Consider the following 17938-nt stretch of genomic DNA (forward strand, 5'->3'; position numbering starts at 1 on the left):
TACGCCCCCGAAATCCTTACTTACGCCCCCAAAATCCTTACTTACGCCCCCCGAAATCTTTAATTACGGTCGCTCAATATTAAATTTAAAAATTCTTTATTTATATAATACGATATACTATATCTCTTATTCACATTGAGTCTACCACCTGTTCGGATTAAATGCATCAGACCGGAGAACAGACTAAATAAACTCATAGAAATTATCTACTTAGCCATGTACAAGTTTCGTTTTTGCCAACCTCACTTATAATTAGTGGATTTAATAAATTAATCGTTTTCCTGTATTACAAAAAGTCTAAAAGATAATATATGTGACAATATTTTTACTATTATAAAAGGGAATACTTTTTTTGAATAAGTAAGGTTCATTCATTTTAATGTTTACATAAAACCACTAAGTGCATTTTATAAATTAAACTAAATTAAATTTGATTATTCATAAACAAAAAAGATTTTAACGTATTACGTAAATATAACAATTTTCATGTTGTAAGCAAAAAAGGGTGTAATCTATGTTTGTCCTTAAAGAACGAAGGGGGCAAAATAAAACCTATTTTCATATACAATAGTCAACTATTCTAGCTTTTGTACCTTATTTTGATCACAATGTCAACTGCAAGGTATAAGCCTCCTATATAGATCGTCACGATGATCGCTCTTGCGCTTTCGTCCGAATTCCCGACAAATTGTCCATTATCGGTAAACCTAGAAGGTGTAGGGGGAAACTACCCACTCTTAACTGTTGTATTTTTTACTTATCCTTCATATGAAACTACTGTACCGTGATATTTTATAAGTTACAAAATTAATCAGAGACATCTTGCAAATGTGCTAAGCAACTCTTGTGAACAAGAACTATTTTTAAAACATATAACCAGAGGAAATGAGAGAATTTATTGATTATAATTAACATAAATTATTTTTTATTAGTTTTAATTCCGATATATTTAAATAGAATGCTTATATGTTTGTAAAACATAGTCATATATATAAGATACGTGTGAACTGATATTTTCTTCCATCTTACTCAATTTTGGGTGAGAAAACGCAGTTTTTCATAGCGAATGTATGTGTTAAGATGTAATAAAATTAACTTATTTTTATTATTTATTGTTACTAAGTAAGCAAAGACGGTTTGATCGTATTTATTTTGTGTGATTGAAATATATTAAGTGCATTTGAATATCGTTGTTTTAATACGGACTTTTATAGCCATTTACAGCTTTAACCTTTTAACCATAGACCAGTTTACAATGAAAACAGTAGAGGGCTTCCCGAGTAGTTTAAGATGTCTTTAAATTACTTATTACTCCAGATTGAAAGGTCGATAAGCTCTTAGGTGGATGCTTCATGAAATGGTCGAAAAAAATAGTTCCAATTAAAGAATGGCACATATATAATTATATAGTCCTATATCTCCCAGAGCGACAGGATGTAAGTCTACAACTAATGTGTGTTACTGGTGACGACTTCTGGCATGTGGTGGACCTTGGCAAGAACAGTCTCTTCATCCTATTGGTATGTCCAGAGAGAATTCGCTAAACCTTCTTGTAGTACTGCAAGGGGAAAATATGTGAGACTATAAAAAGAAACAAGTCCGATAAGCAATGAAAGGAGAAAACGTAAAATTAAAAAACCTTGATAGAAAGTGTGATATGGAAGTAGGAGGACCGGAAAGTAATGTCGTTTCTGTCGATATATTTTACAGAAAAATCGATTAATTTTTACCGCTTCGGAATTGAAAATTTGTGTACTAGATGGCAAAAGGCTGTTGATAACGAAGGTGAATATATTGTTGATTAGAAATAAAAACATTAAAAATTTAATCGTGTGAATTTAACTTAGGAAAACGACGTTACTTTCCGGTCGCCCTAATAAAATAATAATTAAAAAGTAAACATTGAGAAAATAATCAAAAAATAAATATAAGGAATAAATTAATTTGTTTTCAATAGTATTTTGGAAGATTGACACCGGAAACGATGTATGGAAGGACAAGGCATGGAAAAGAATATATAGAAAAGGTGACGAATAATAGAGGAATGAATTGAAGACTAAGACGTAGAAAAAAGTAGAAAAAAATCCCTGTCCGTTCATGACAGGAGAGGCCTTTAAAACAAAGCTTACAGTTTCTCAACGAGCAATTTGGAGGAACATGACCGGGAACCCCCCCTCCCTTTTAATGTACCACAGAAGATGACGTAACTATGTTTGTACAATCTATTTAAATATGTTTTTGTCTGCCTACTATATCTTTGCACTACCTTAGGTTGACTGGTAGAGAATGCCTATAATTCAATAAGTCCGCATTTGCACAAACTGCCTCAGGGTCAAAGTGAATATGTACTTATTGAATCTGCGGATTCATCTGCGACCACATAGTCGTTTTCCATCAGGCAAGATATCACAAAGAACCAGTCTTTATTGTAAAGCTATCGAAGATGCCTACGTCCAGCATGCAGTCCAGAACGCACTATGCTTCAACTACTGTTTTAACTAATGATGCTATATATAATTAAAACAGATATAACTAAGACTTAAAAATATTTCATTATTACTACCGGTAGCGAGGCAAATAACGCAAACGAGGACATGAAAGCCAAAGAGAATTTGTAAAAAAGTATATATATATATATATATATGCATGTATATATATAAATGCTAACTAAAGTTTTTAGATTAGAGGGTCTTATATGGTGTATATGGTCCCGTTATACAAGTTGTAAAAGATTTGTATAAATAAATATAACAAGACTTTTAGGTCATAAAAAAAATCACAGAGTCTATAAAACCAAAAATATATTCATCTCATTATTACATACATATATTAACACATAAAATCAATGCAGCGACAGGCACATACACGTATTCATCGTGGTGAGTACTTTGGGTTGTCGGGGGCGTATGTGAAACTGCGAAGTTCGTAAGGCACGCCGGGACTGTTTTCGTAACCGATTTCCGAATAATCACTCTTGACCTCCGTGTCGCAGTCGCCGCAGCCTCCGAACACGCGGTTTGGTGTCCTACTACCCTCTCCCTCGTTCTGAGGTTCGCCCTCCTGGCTGTTCTGTATTGGCCGGAAGAGGGCGGAGTGGGCAGTTGCAGTATCCAAGTCAGCTTTCCTCGAAACTATTATTCGTATGTCTGTATGCAGATACAATTTGCCGGATTTTGAGGTCATAAATCTGTGGACAGAAATTATGTTGTTAAATCATAAGGTATATGCAACAACATGTATATATAAAACAAAATCACAAAGACTCAGTTTGGTAGGTCACTTAGAAAGAACGAACCACACTAGGTTTATGGACCCAAGAAGAGGTAGCAAGAATATGTTAAGGAAGATCTCAGGAGTATCAGAAGGAAGACACAGGCAAACAGCGGCAAGAATAGAACAAGATGGATGAGGATCGTAGAGGAAGCCAAGACTCATAAAGGGTTGTAGCGTTACAGGAAGAAGAAACAGTCCACCGTTACTTAAGGTAAGCAAATAATTAACGAGTGTCTCTGTATAATTTTAACAAAATTACCTCCACATTGATATAAAAAATCAACAGACGCATATGTTCATCTCTAGTTCACGCCGGTGACAAATCCTCATATGTGCGACATATCAGAGACATTATCAGCTTACATGGTGATGATATATTGAGACCACATGAGATCTTAGAATGTTTCCCAACCTAGGGCCCAAGCCCCACAGGTGGGCAATTTGATTGTCATGGGGCGTAATACAATTATGAAACAAACACGAGTTTAACCTTTCGCTTCAATATAAAAATCATGTATTTCCTAGGAATTTCAGTAAGTCTTAGAGCCTTAAATTTATATGATTCTATGTCGTCATTTCAGCCCATAAACGCCCACTACAAGGCATAGACTCAAAAGTTATATCAACTCAAAGGTATCTATGGGTCGATATACCTTTATAGCCACGCTTGATAGATAGGTTGGCGATTGTAGTGTGGTATTATGGTACGCAGAGGACGCTGCTGTCAATCCTCTAGAAACTTGTTTCTGGGCTACGACTGCTCAATTTAATTGCTCGATTCTATATATGCAATTATTAAGTTATATAATTATCGACCTAGGATTTTTTAAAGTGAACACTTACATATGTTAAAAGAAGAATACCATACAAGCCTTATGTAATAAAAACTACAGACAAAGGCATCCTTCATATTAAAGCTACGCGGGGTTCCAAACGCACTCCGATCTTAAATGAGCCCATAGTAAACTCAGACAGGTTTTTATTGTGGTCAGTTTTATAATTTTCTTATTGCGGTTGTTAAAGCTATGATCGATTATTATTAAAAAGCTCCATCACACTATAATGTTTAATTTAATACATTAAAAAGAAGGTATGAGGATATAAATAACTAACCGAAGGTGTATGAGGTAACGGAGCCACTTGTGGTGGTCTGGGGGTGGGGCACGCGGCGCGGCGGCTGGCACGTACAGGGTGCGCTGCCGTAGGAAGGTGCGCGCGCGAGGCGGCATGTGCGTCAGCTCGTACAGCACCACGAACATCTTCACCAGCGTTCCGTGCGGGTTGAACAGCGAAACTTGAACGGTGCCAGCACGCGGCACTCGGTAACCACCCGCTCCGAGATTTATGTGACCCTGGTAACATCAAACCAATTTAGTTAAATAAAGAACACTAAAAAAACTAGAGTTAGTATAGAATGAGGAGTTCTGTAGACGAAAGAAAGTTAAACACAGATCAGCGGATGAGCAGGTTGAAGTGGCAATGGCAGTACACATGGAGCGCAGTTCTGTTCTGGACTTAAACCCACTGCCTGGTTAGAGCAGTAACAGTAAATACAAGCAGGAGCCAACTGGTCTTATTGGAATTCCATGGCATAGTCCCATGTCCAGCAGCAGATGTCCTCCGGTTGCAATGATGATGAAAAAAAGGACAGCAAAGAAAATCATATCTTGAGTGAGAATTGCCTATCTTGCCTCTCGGTCGTCTTATTTGTCTATCTATTGAAACGTACCATGTAAGGCGCGTTGGTACCACCAGGTGCGTAGAAGAAGACGGTGACTGGCAGACGGCGGTGCGGAGGGCAGAAGGCGCCAGAAGCACCCAGCTCCGCCGTGAAGCCATGCACCGTCGCAACAGGTTCCAGTCGACCCTTCAGAGCAGACTCCTCGAAGCTACCTGAATAGTCCAGAAAAAAAACTTGACCAAAAACTCAAATTATTTTTTGCAAATGTATATATATAATTATATAGATGTTTTGTATGTATACATTGACTACCCACTTCCTTCCACTATTTCCAAACTATGGTTATCCCAAAGATGAAGTCTGTCTAAACGATTTACCGGCTTCCTATGTTTCCGAGTATTATAACCCAGGTCTCTTCAGGGGTAGAGTCAGTAGATATCTACTGGGTGTGCGTACTTCATGTTTGACCACATCATAGGTATTTCAATTGCCAGTGGGCAGGCCCACTTCCAACTACTCCAATTGGAAATCTATAGGAGAGTCGTAAGTCCAGCAGTGGATGTCTTACAACTGAAATAATGGAGATTATTGTACCCAAGGATTATCTAGTAAAAACAACTAGCTCACCAAGCAGGCCGGTGCTGGAACCCACGCGAAGTTTGGGCTTCTCGGGCTTGCGTGGAGGAGGAGTCGGCGTCCGGGGAGTAGTTGGAGCTTCGCAGCTCGCCGGGGGGTGAAAGAGAGCGCTAAGAAATAGAAATTTTTATCAGAACAATACATAGTGTTTAGGTTGATGTAAAGTAAATTTTATCTGGGTAGCAATAAGGTTGTAAATTGAGTTTTAGTATTGAACAAAATGCTCACCTCTTGATACCAGATACACCATTAATAGAGTCATCAAAATCGAAACAGTTATTGCCCCTTCGCAGGGGCGCGGGACTAGACGTCAAAGGGAGACCAGTCTTGGAATGGAACACCATGGAGGTGGCCGAGTCAAATCTCCATCTAAATCGATCCATCTCTGTGGGGGACGGAACTTGGTTCTCACTCTTGGGCTCGGGGAACTTAAACCCGTCTTGCTCCACCGCTTCCTTCGGGGAGTCGACGTCGCATTTGTCGAAGGTGCCATAGTCGCAATTCTCATAAAGAACGTAATCCTCGTTAATAGAATAAGTCTTCTGTCTCTTCGCGTCCGGCTTGGGCACGGAGAAGACTGTGTCATCGTCTCTCAGATTTAGTTCCTCTATGTCCTTCTCCCTGTGCTCCGTGTCGTTTTGGGTTCTGTCCGCCACAATCTTCTCAATCCTGCCGACGATCGGGAAGAACCGTCGCAGCTTCGGCCGTTTAATAATGGACTCGTCCACGGGCTTATCACTAACGCTACTGTCTACTAAACTATCTATATCACACGTTGTATTACTGCTAGGGTTATCACATTTGTGCTTCTTCAACTTCTTGTCGTCCTCCTCGCACTTCCTCCGCGCTCCGTTCTCCTTGTCGACGGACGCCAGGTTGTAGTTTGCCTCCGACCTAACCATTCCTCTATCACAGCTCGCACACTTCATCTGCAGGAGAGTGCCGCACTGGCAGGACATGTCCTCGGTCTGTGTGGACACCGTGTTGCTCTTTCTGAACTCTGAAGGCGGAAGGCTTTCGGTTTCTATGAAAGGTGATTTACTCTCTATCCTGCTTGCTGGCAGTGTGAGATATGTCTGGTTCCTATAGCAACCGATCGCCCTGAACCTGTCGAAGCGCGACGCTTGCAGGATCGGTATTGAGGTATGTGTGGTCTTCAGCTCTCCCTCGGAGGAAGTGCTGTCACAGTGCTTTTTCAGCTTGCTCTCCTTCCTCATCCGTCTCTTATATTTAGCTATCTCTTTCAGCCGCCTTTCATCTAACTTCTTCGTCTCCACTGGACTTACGCTAATGGAAGATCTATGGTTCCCGTCAGATTCCTCGTCACAATTGCACTTGTGCTTTCCGCTTTCGCTGCAGGGCGTCAGCATTCTGTCATCTAGTATCTTAGACTTGTCGGACTCTGGGTTGGAGGTGTAGACATATTCGGTGGAGCCTGGGTTGGAGACGATGGAGAGGCGACGACTCGAGGTGCCTATATTGGAGTTGATCGCGAACTCGGAATACTTGGAGCACCTCGGGCCTAAAGTGAGATCATTGAGCTTGCCTACCAGCTCCTCATGGGCACTGAGGGGCACTTCCTTACTGACGCGTCGTTTGGGCTGGCAGGTGCACTTGACAGTGGGGATGTCTTCTGTCCGCGGCAGGCTCTCGAGGACCACCTTTAAGTACAGGTTGCTGCCGATGTTGGTGACGGGGAAGTGGTGGTCGGTGGGGGTGCGACTGAACTCCGCCATTTTGTAGCTCTCCCCCGGGATCTTGATGGAGTAGACGACGTTCAGCTTGCGCTCGTCGGAGGGCAGTTCCGCGTCGTCGCAGTTCGCCTCCAGCTTTTTGTAGTTGCACGTTTCGCGGCTCAGCTTCCTCCTGAAGTCCACCAAGTTACATTACATCAGTCGTTTTTATAAGACAAACTATTAAAAATCACTTTATATGTCATTGCTTAGTTATTGTATCTATATGTATATATAAATGAAAACTATACCAAAATACCTCTACATGCAAGGTGGGTACACCTTTTTAAGGTATTCAGAAGTCGCTGCATGCAATTTGCTTCCATCCGGTCTTATTGGAAATCCGGAGGGAGGGGGGAGACAGACCTATGCCTAATAGAGGATGTATGATATGATTATGATGATATGCCGATCACAAAAATCGAAAGTTACCGTCGTTGGCCGGGATCCTCGTCCGGCAGGGTGCGTTTGAGTCGCGCACGCCACGCCGCCAGCTGGGAGAAGTGCAGCTGCGAGCGCACTGCGTTCAGCAGCCACTGCGACGAGCTGAACCCTGGCGCCTCGTGGCTCCTGCCACAAAACTGGTCGTCAGTGGCAATCAGACCCGTCATTCCCGAATCACTCCCGTCATCCAAAAGAGCCAAAGAGAAACAATTTAAAAGTGACATTTATTTTCAAGATAAAACATTGTTATGATTTTTTTTTTTAAAAGTACACCCTGAATCTTACCTTATAATTTAAATATCTATACAATCAAACCTCTTTGGTACTATCTTTTTCTTTTACATACATAATTGACGAAGTTATCAATAAAAAATATAAATTGATATCTCGTATATCTAGCAACCAAGACTTATATCCCGCATTCGGGGGACTCCGGCACGGCTTCGAGTGCCGGTCTGGCATTGAAATCAGGGAGGAGACAATACCCTTCCTGATAGGCGGAAAAGAAACCATGAAAGAATTCCTCAGTTATTGCAAAAGAATTATACAATATGCAATAGAAAAAAATAAAAGTTAGGCATCAACAAACAAAAAAGAAATGTAAAAATAAATAATATTAAACTGTAATAAAGATAAACATAAGAATGTGATACAACAAAACTAGAAATTAAGAAAATGTAAAATGAAAAGGGGATGAAAGAATGGTAAAACAGAGCAAAAGGGAAAGAAAGCAGAATTGTGGTATAAAAGAACAGAATGAAAGATTATGTAAAGAATGAAAGAGAAGAGAATGAAAATAAAATAACTAAGTGAATAAATTAAATGCTAATAAAGTCCCTATCCCACCATAAATAGGGGTACGAGAGGCCCCCAATAGCGGGGGTCATAAAAAAACCAAGACTTATAAAAGCGTTTTTAATCCAACAATAGCCGTCGAAAATGATCACCGACTACGTGGTAACTGAGAAAGGTAACTTATATCGTGTGGAGCAGTAACTTGAAGCGACGAATGAATTATGAACGAGTTTACTGCAAGAAAGCTCGTGTATTGTCTTGCTATTTTGTAAGGTTCGCAGTTTTTCTTTACATGATAATCCTCTTTTTATTTATACAGGGATCATAGAACTCCCGAAGAATCTAACTGAGAAGATAAGTGCGTAGGAGATAAAAAGAAAATGCTCACTTGTTGACGAGCGCGCGCATAGTCCAACGTTCCAGGAGTAGCGCCCTCTGTTGGGCGTGGTGAGCGTCGTACGCCAGGTCGTCATCCCGAGTCAGTGCAGCGCAACACTCCTGGCATTCGGGAGCCAGCAGGACCTGCAAATCGAAACGTCCTCCCTTGAGAAACAAGTCTAGAAATCCTATCCCATAATGCATTGCCACGTAGTCTGTTTTACAGCTAACGACCCCACATATTTCCAATAAAACCGATAGGAATTGGAAGTTCATTGACTTATCTGATATAAGTGTAAATAATACTTTGGCTACGTTATGAGGAACAATTTCGATATATCGAAAAATGATTTTCCAGGGTAGTATAAAAGGCTGAAGCACCAGACAAGTTTGCTACGTACCAAGTGATTTTCTCTAAAAGGGATCTATCTTGATTATTAGCTAAATGCCTTTGATATGAGATATATGAAGAGAGAGAGAAGGGTTAAGAAGATTGACGGCATCGTAGTAAATCAAGGTATATTCTCACCTCAATGCAAACGGGGATCTGCTCGTTCCAGAGTGCCTGCACATGGCTGTCCAGCTGCGCCTCGATTCCAGGTGTTGGCTCCGAGGGTTCCACTTTCTGCTGGGATGCCACCTGTAATATCAGACGAAACGTTTACCATTAATTTGTTACAATTTTTTTCATGAAATCGGAAGAAAAATTTTTTACAAGGCTATTGAAAATTTGTCGAAAGATAAAAAAATCTAGTAAGTTCCTCGCTGGATGCAAGCAACGCAAGATCATCGTGGCGATCTTTGAGGGAGTCTTAGGCCAACAGTAAAGGTCTCTCGGCTGATATAATGATAATGATGTTGTTGTTGTTACTTCAGTAATGTCACATATGGCTATGGGCTGAAAAAGAAGAGGTATACAGTGACCATAATTTTTGTCGGAATCAAGGTACCTGGCTGGTGGATGGGTGTGCGGCGCGTAGCTTGGCCTGCAGTCGGTCCGCGGGGCTGCGCGCGCGCACAATGAGACGGCCGAGCTGACGCAGGAGGGCGGGGCCCGAAGCGGGCGCGCTCGCCAGCGCTGCTGGCAGCGGCTCGCAACTGTGCATCTGTTGACCGTGCATTAACATTTAAAGTAACTGTATACTATAGTCGTACTAAATGGTACGACTACAGTATACAGTTACTAACTCAATATTAATATTACGCTCCGGGAATTTCTATGCAATGTCTATGCCTTACTTCTTTGATAGTTACATCTATACAGACTAAATATTCATAGTAACATTTATACTGGACTATTTACAGTAAACTTTTTTTTAATTTAACTAATAGTGGAAGAAAGTAGTTTACATAAGAATGTTATATATTAACATGAATGTAAAATTTCAATTAAAATTTAAAATAATGCTTACAAACACCTAATTATTCCAGTAATGTATAAACTTTCTTTTGAGACAATTTTTTGGTTACATCTATAGTAAATAAAAATTACAACTGGCTGTCTATACAGACGGTAATGCCAAATGTTATTGGCCTGACCGCATTCCTATAGAAAAAAAATTATTGTTACATATTTTAGAGTTGCCACTTTATTTTGATTATATGTAAAATCGATTTAGTTGTTAAATGACAGTATAAATCTTCAACGCGTGATCTGTCAAACGCGCAAAGTTTAAATAGTGATCGAATATTTAAAAATAATTCTCAAAAAATATGCAATTTTCAAACTATTTTTTTTTAAATACAGTACCTTTTTATATATTATTAAATCTATATACAATACAAAAGAAATTTTATGAACTACTGATTCATCACGATATCTCTTGAACCATAATGTTTAGAGACTTGAAATTTAGTACAAATATTCCTTTCCACGAGTAAACGTCAATTAAGTTTTTTTTATGGCGCTTACTATTCTTCTCCGTCTTCCGATCCCTCGTTCCACCCCCTTTTTTATTGGGAACAGAGTTGTGTTGGGGCAATAGATTTTCCAGTTCCTTTTTACACTTTCGTTGCTCTTCTTTCGCTCTTTTAACATTTGCTTATTACATTTTTCATTTCCTTTATTCGTCACCCCACATTCTAGTTCTATTTTATTATTACAAGGCATTACATTATTATTATTTATTCAATTTTTTAAATTTTTTTTGTTTCCTTCAGATAAGAATTTTATAGACACGTGATAAATACGAGAAAAAAATATAAACTCGTAACGTCTAATTAAGTCTTCAAAATACAAATCCTTTATGGTACTAAGTGTACGTATATATAATAAAGTTCCACAAGATGTATAAAATCTTCCATTTTTAATTTTTAAATCTAAAATCAGATCTCATAATACACTATTATGGAAAATTTGTGAAACTTGATTTGTTGACACATTTACATGGTTGATTTAATAATCCACGTATGAAAAATTATTAAGTTTTACCTAATTGAGCAACTGCTGAGTTTCTTCCCGACTCTTCTCGGCATATCAGCGTTTCGAGCTGGTGGTAGCTTATTATTTATGTTAAAATAATCGACAATTCTAAAGCGCACGTAAATGCCCACTTGAATAGAGTAGGAGTAGGAGTTGATTTTTATTTTAAAAAAAAACATGGTTACACTCATAATTAAAAATTATAATTTGTTATACTTCCCGGGATTTTGCAATATAAATTTTAGAATCAGATTAGCCTAGTCATCCCTCCGCCTAAAAAATCCAAACCAAGAATCGAACCCGAAGACAGACATTTTAGTCACTCATCGTATAATACATTCATATTTATATTAAGTAATAATACAATACAAACCTACATTCTAATAATAAAACGTCGATAAGATAATTCGCGTTATCTGTCATTATAGCAGGCAATAACGATAACGGGCCTCGAACGGTAACTGATACCAGGAACGCATACACATTGAAGAGGTAAAGATATGCGAAAATAAGCTATTTAGGTTAGTGGGTTGCAACAAATAGTATGAATAATATTAATGTTTAGTTATTTATTTCTTATACAATGATAAGTTATGTTAGCTTAGTATTTTAATTTCTATTTCGTACATTAAGTTCATACATAACTAGAATCAAATTGAGGATCCCCTATAATAAATGGCATTTTTACATAGGCGGAAATGATCATCATACACACACACACACATATATATATAAATTACGTATTCATATATAGATAGATATTTTAAATTACCAAGTATTTACAATTTAAATTGATGAAATAATTCATTTTTACTAATTCTAATTAAAATATTTCAAAAGTGAAATAGATTTATTCCTATAGCAACCACAAGTCAGTCAGTACTAGGGTTCCAAAATTCTTAGACTTAGGAGGTCAATGGATTCAGATTTAGGGGTTCAGATTACTGCCCTTCATTTTGCTGTGACGTAAGATTTAAGAAGGCCGCCACAAAGCAACGCGAAAGGCTCGCGCGTCACGGACAAACTTGGCCCACATCGTGACCCCGCTTGCTTACTTTCAAACAGTAACTCCATGAATGTCCCACATTACCAAATTAAGCTAGTTGACCGACACTAGGATATCGTCGTTGTCAAAACAAAACCTGCTATTTACGAAAATTATTATTATAAAGTATACATCGTGATTGATTTTATAACTAATTATAATACACCTACATGTGTGTAAGGGTATGAATATATAGCTATATATATATATTTTATATATTATAAAATGAACACTAAGATATATGCATGAAGAGATACCACAAACATTGAACAATGAATAATTCCAAATCTAACATGACCGACCTTTTAAAATGTCTAAATAATTCATACATTGTCCCCCTTTACATGTGAGTTGAAATGGAATTTACATAAAATTATTTACCATAAATATCAACGGAAAAATGTCAATATTAGTTAGAAGTTAAAACAAAACGCAATAGAGTTAAAAATTCTTTGCAGTAAACATAACTCCTGTTGCCATCGCCCGATTTTAAAAATAGAACGCCACTGAATTCAGCGGCTGCAGCGAACGCGCATATTTCATGGTACTGCACGTAGCTGTACGCAAAGCGCTTAAAGCGCTAGTTGCTATGCCGAATCGAGGGCGGGGGTGCAGCGGCGATGTGGGTCAAGGACCGCTTGCAAGCGACCACGCCCTGACCCGTATTCGATTGCTCCACAACGCTCACGTTTGCGTTAGAATCCAAAGGGTTTTTGTACTGAACGTTTACGTAAACGCGACGCGTCTACGCGTTTCTATTGCGTTATGTCGTCCTGGTATTACACGATGTATACATATTGTGTTTTATCATTTTTTTTAATTAGCTCTTTCTTGCACAACATGAAGAAAGAAAAATTAAACGATATTTTTTAGTTACTTTAGCCTTATCAATAATAATTAACATATATATCCATATTATTTATAAAAACATTCTCTCTCACATAATACTCGACTTTGACACACACTTGTACCTTTAAGATTACAAGCTGTCAATTTTTGACATGTGACTGACATTTTGGCTAAAATATCTAAAAATTTATTGTATAAAGAATGTTTCTTTAGCCTTAACAGAGAAACAGTTAAGTTTGTTTCAATATTCTCATAAGATTTCAAGAGATTATTTAAAAAAACAGCGTTTTCTTCGAAACCTTCGCAGGTTTATTTAAAGTTCAAAAATAATATCTTAGTGGAGCCCAATTTGACTCTAGTTTTATCAAGTTAGGCTCTTTTGGCTAACTTCAAATACGCAAATAATTATTACAAATATTGTAAAATTGTATATTAATAAATTTAGAACTTACATAAAATTAGAACAGTAGCAATCTTATGTCCACTGCCGGAAAAGCCACCCCGACATATTTCCAATAGAAAAGGTTGGAAGCGAAGCAAAAATATTTGTTTTAACTTAAAAATATTTTTAAAAGAATATTTTTATCAATGGCAACTCCAAAATAATAACAGAACAAATACATGACACCCCTACATTTACACAGATTAAACAGTAATTATCAACAAAGACTACGATAATATTCTGACATAAACAGCGCAGAAAGCGTACCTTATCACTTAGCAGGCATTCGACTGAATCACCCCACACTACTAGATGTTGGGGCTACCAGAAATGATTCAGAATTACTAATTGGGTTTTCATATAATTTCCCGTGTATAACAATACAAAAATGTATATAGAACCTAACAATCCCTAGCGACACAAAAAAGTACAAATTTTACTACATGTTTTAAAAAGTAAATTACATAAATTTTATACACAATATACTTTTACAGACTATATTTCCCAGTCGTTCAAAAATTACTGGCCAGTCACAATCTAATAAAAAAATAATAATCAGTAAAACGAATTCCAGAGTGATCGACTTTATTTATTGATTTAATATCTTAATAATAAACAACGAAATGTGTTTTATTTTACTTTATGGTATGAATTTTTTTTTAATTTTATTAATCATTTTTTCCGCTTTTTCTCTTCATTAAAACCTGTCCCTTATTTTAACAAAAACATATATAAACGTTCGCGAGTTTTATATTTAGCGACATATTTGGCAATTTTATTTGGTACAGGTTTATAGGAAGATTGGGTATAGGTGTAAAAACTTTACAGGGGTGATTTTACTGCTAAATCGTTAGTAAAAAAAAACTTTAGACCAATTGTTACATTAATTTAATTTTTTTTTCTATTTTAATGGGATAGGACAAAAACTTTTGGCAGTGCAAAATTTGCAGGGATAGATAGTAAATCCACCACCACTAATAGCTATAAAATGACAAGTAAAGGTAGTCTATTTACCGTTATTTCTGCGATCCTAGTACAAGAATCAGTAATGACACATTTAAATCAAAATTATTTGAATCATTAAAAAAAAAGTCCCGTACATTATGATAATGTAAATAGATTGTATGATATATGTTAAAAATACTATTTCTTTAGGTATTGAATTAAAATGCATTTACATTTTTATTTTTTATTACAAACTTCAAGCATTTAGTTGTCTGGCAATAAATATCTTATGTTGTCGTATCTATCATACATTTCAAAACGACTACATGACATTTCAAAAAATCTATAAATTAGTAATTTAAGGCACAGGCTGTGTCTAGTGTAGTTTTTTGTGATGCAGTGGGTTTTATTGTTATTTCGTTATGTTATATATAACAACATAATTGTGATTATTTGATCCTTGTGTACCAATCTTAATGCTGAAAATACTCTAAAAATAAATCCAAAATGTGTGAACGTAATCCCAAAATATTATGGAAGTTTACCAACAACGCAAAATCTTTATAGATATCGTTTAAATATTCTTACGCAACAAAATATAGTAGAATTGTAAAACAACATGAAAACCGTATCCAAGAAACTTATTAAAGATGCGGAAGTGTCCAATCTAAATATAAATTTCACAATGTTGACAAACATTAGTCTGTTCTTCGCACGCGTTGTTTGTCCATATTACCATCCCGCTCTAACAGCAACAAAGATGGCGGACGCGGCAAACTACAAGATCCACATGTTCGCGAATATCATGATTAGCATTTTAATTGTGAAATTGTCTTGTTTAGCTTATATAACTAAAAGTAACTAACTCGTTTCCGTATAAAATATTTTAACAAAGTTTAAATTAATACAGCTATTTTTGCGAGTTGATAAATTTTCATACAAAACGTTCTAATTTTAAAACGGACGGAAACATAAAAGCGAAGTCATTTTTTTATTACAATCAGGTCAGTGGCTCTTGAGATGAGGCCAAAAGAACAAAGGAACCAAACGTTCCGTTTTAGGTACGTTACATTACAATGGCCGCATATTAACAGATGGAGTTATTCTTAAAATTACAAACAAATAATAGTTAAAACCACAATTAACAAAATATATACACAAAGGCCTTAGGAAACGTATTAGAAAAAAATATGTAACATTTGAGTTATTAATCACATAACACGCGTGCAAAATCATGATTTATAACTAGCCTACAAAAAATTGTACGTAATTTTTTTTTCGAGCGGATAACCAGTTAAATGAATCTACAGGCTAGGACAAGTCATTGACACTGCTATGTTTATTAGTATGTTATTTAGTACATTTTATAGATAAAAAAAAATATTTTTCAACATTTTACAAACGAAAAATAATATAGTCGTCTTATAGACATTCGAATTGAATCATGTTTATAATAAGACAATGATATAGTCTAACTACGCACAATACAAGCAATGAAGCTACATGAACAATGTTAAATAGAATTTGATGCAAGTAGTAATTATATTTTTTTAAATATATAATAATACATTAACAATTATAATAATAAATTAAAAAAAGAATATTTCTAAAATTAATTTATGTTAGGAAATTTCGCGCATTTAGGACTGCAATTAACTTTTATATCGGAAGTAAATTAGTCTTTCTCGTTACAACTTTGTATAGTATCAATAAAAAATATTCCGCCTGTTTGGCAAAACAGGATGACGTCATCACTTTTAACCGTTAAAGGATCGATTTTCCTTGATAACTATTAATTCGCGCAAAAGTACTAGGGCAACAGAAGACAGCAGAATATGGAATTCGCACACGTCTACCGGAGTGCTTTAATCAAATCTGTGCTCTAGTACTCAAACAACAAAGTTCAAGTTCAATACCCACAGCGGTCGCCAAATAAAACCGCCACACGGTTATATTGTTTTCATATTAAGAATGGACGACAAAGTTTTAATAAATGTAATTTGAATTTTATTTAAAACTCTATTACGACTACTTAAGATTGAAAACGGTATTTCTTTGATAACTAAACGAACAAATGTATTAAAAACCAACATCAACGATAATCCACTTTAATAATTAATGACTTAGGATACAGTTGAAAATTTAATGCATACTAAGCAACATACGACCTTCTGATAGCAACAGTGTTTGCAAGGCAAAGCAAACTTTATTAACGCACACCGAATTACATCTTAAGAACAAGACAAAAGAGTTTAAACTTAAATAACGCGTGAAAGATAAGCCGTATTTCGAATTAGGTTAAAATTGAATGCAGCGTTACGTCACGCCGCTCCTCACCCCTCCCGGGCCCTTCTGACACAGATACGCTGTCGTCAAGCAGAAAATTCCGCCTAAAGCGCTGTAGTGAAGTCTTTGTTTAGATCGATCTAATGCACAGAAGCGCTGCACCGCTGATGTTATTTAAAAGAGAGACAGTTTATTAAACATACATTCTACAAATCGAAAAATTTCTTCAAATCAAATACATTGCTGATTTCCATATCAAAATAGTAATAGCGACGAGTTGTCTAGACTTCTGTCCCTAAAGCATGGCTAATGCAAACAATAAACCTTGGCATAAATGTATGTGCACGGATTTGAAAATGTTAAAATAATTTTATAGGCACGACATTGAACCTTATTTCTTTGTCTTTACAATCAATTTTACTTTGCATCTGTACTAGTATAGCAACACGAATCTCCGTTAATTTCTGATTACTTGGTACTATTGTGAGGTGAGAGGATATTCTTTTTGTTGTTGTTTTTCTGGTATTTAGAAAATGTTACCATATAAAAATAGTTTTAGTGCATTATTTATATATAAATTATTATTATGTTTGAATAGGGATTTTTTAAGTTGATATTATATATATATTCATTATAGTTACATATGTTAAAATATATAAATAATAATGCTTATCGCTATACACATAACCAATTCCTAGTATAATAATGTAAATGCAATCAATAGGCAATAAGTTATTGAATTTCATACGTGCGTAAAGTGTGAAACGGATTTAACTTATGCAGTTTCCATTTAAAAATCGATTTATACCAGTGTATCTAAATGGCATGTAAAACAATAAAAATCTCTTAAAGAATACACACAAAATTTTCACAATTATAAATAAAAAAATCATACATTCAGGTATGATTTTTTTTATTTTAAATTATATTAAACTAAAGAAGATAATTGTATAGTACATTTGTTGTCGATTAATGTATGGTATATCCCATCCAATATTTATTGGTTTCA

General features: G+C 36.2%; 1 protein-coding gene across 3 annotated transcripts in view; it reads right to left on the reverse strand.

Annotated features, from left to right (window-relative positions):
• Positions 1-2784: 2784 nt before the first annotated feature.
• atos (atossa) overlaps positions 2785-17938 on the reverse strand; it is a 63922-nt gene continuing 48768 nt past the window's right edge. For 2 of the 3 annotated variants that reach the window (XM_068765649.1, XM_068765650.1), the window contains exons 2-10: positions 9891-10046; positions 9470-9580; positions 8951-9084; positions 7756-7893; positions 5819-7456; positions 5582-5700; positions 5003-5166; positions 4387-4625; positions 2785-3187 (exon numbers count right to left, since the gene is read on the reverse strand). In XM_068765649.1, the coding sequence (XP_068621750.1) occupies positions 2872-3187; positions 4387-4625; positions 5003-5166; positions 5582-5700; positions 5819-7456; positions 7756-7893; positions 8951-9084; positions 9470-9580; positions 9891-10046 (3015 nt within the window). In that variant the 3' untranslated portion in view covers positions 2785-2871. Of the gene's footprint in view, positions 3188-4386; positions 4626-5002; positions 5167-5581; positions 5701-5818; positions 7457-7755; positions 7894-8950; positions 9085-9469; positions 9581-9890; positions 10062-17938 lie in introns of those variants that run through there. The other variant, XM_068765648.1, reaches the window with a different exon arrangement.

This window comes from Battus philenor, unplaced genomic scaffold (assembly GCF_028537555.1).
Source record: "Battus philenor isolate CCGP_79_NKW_IND1 unplaced genomic scaffold, ilBatPhil1.0.hap1 SCAF_20, whole genome shotgun sequence".
NCBI lineage: Eukaryota > Metazoa > Arthropoda > Insecta > Lepidoptera > Papilionidae > Battus > Battus philenor.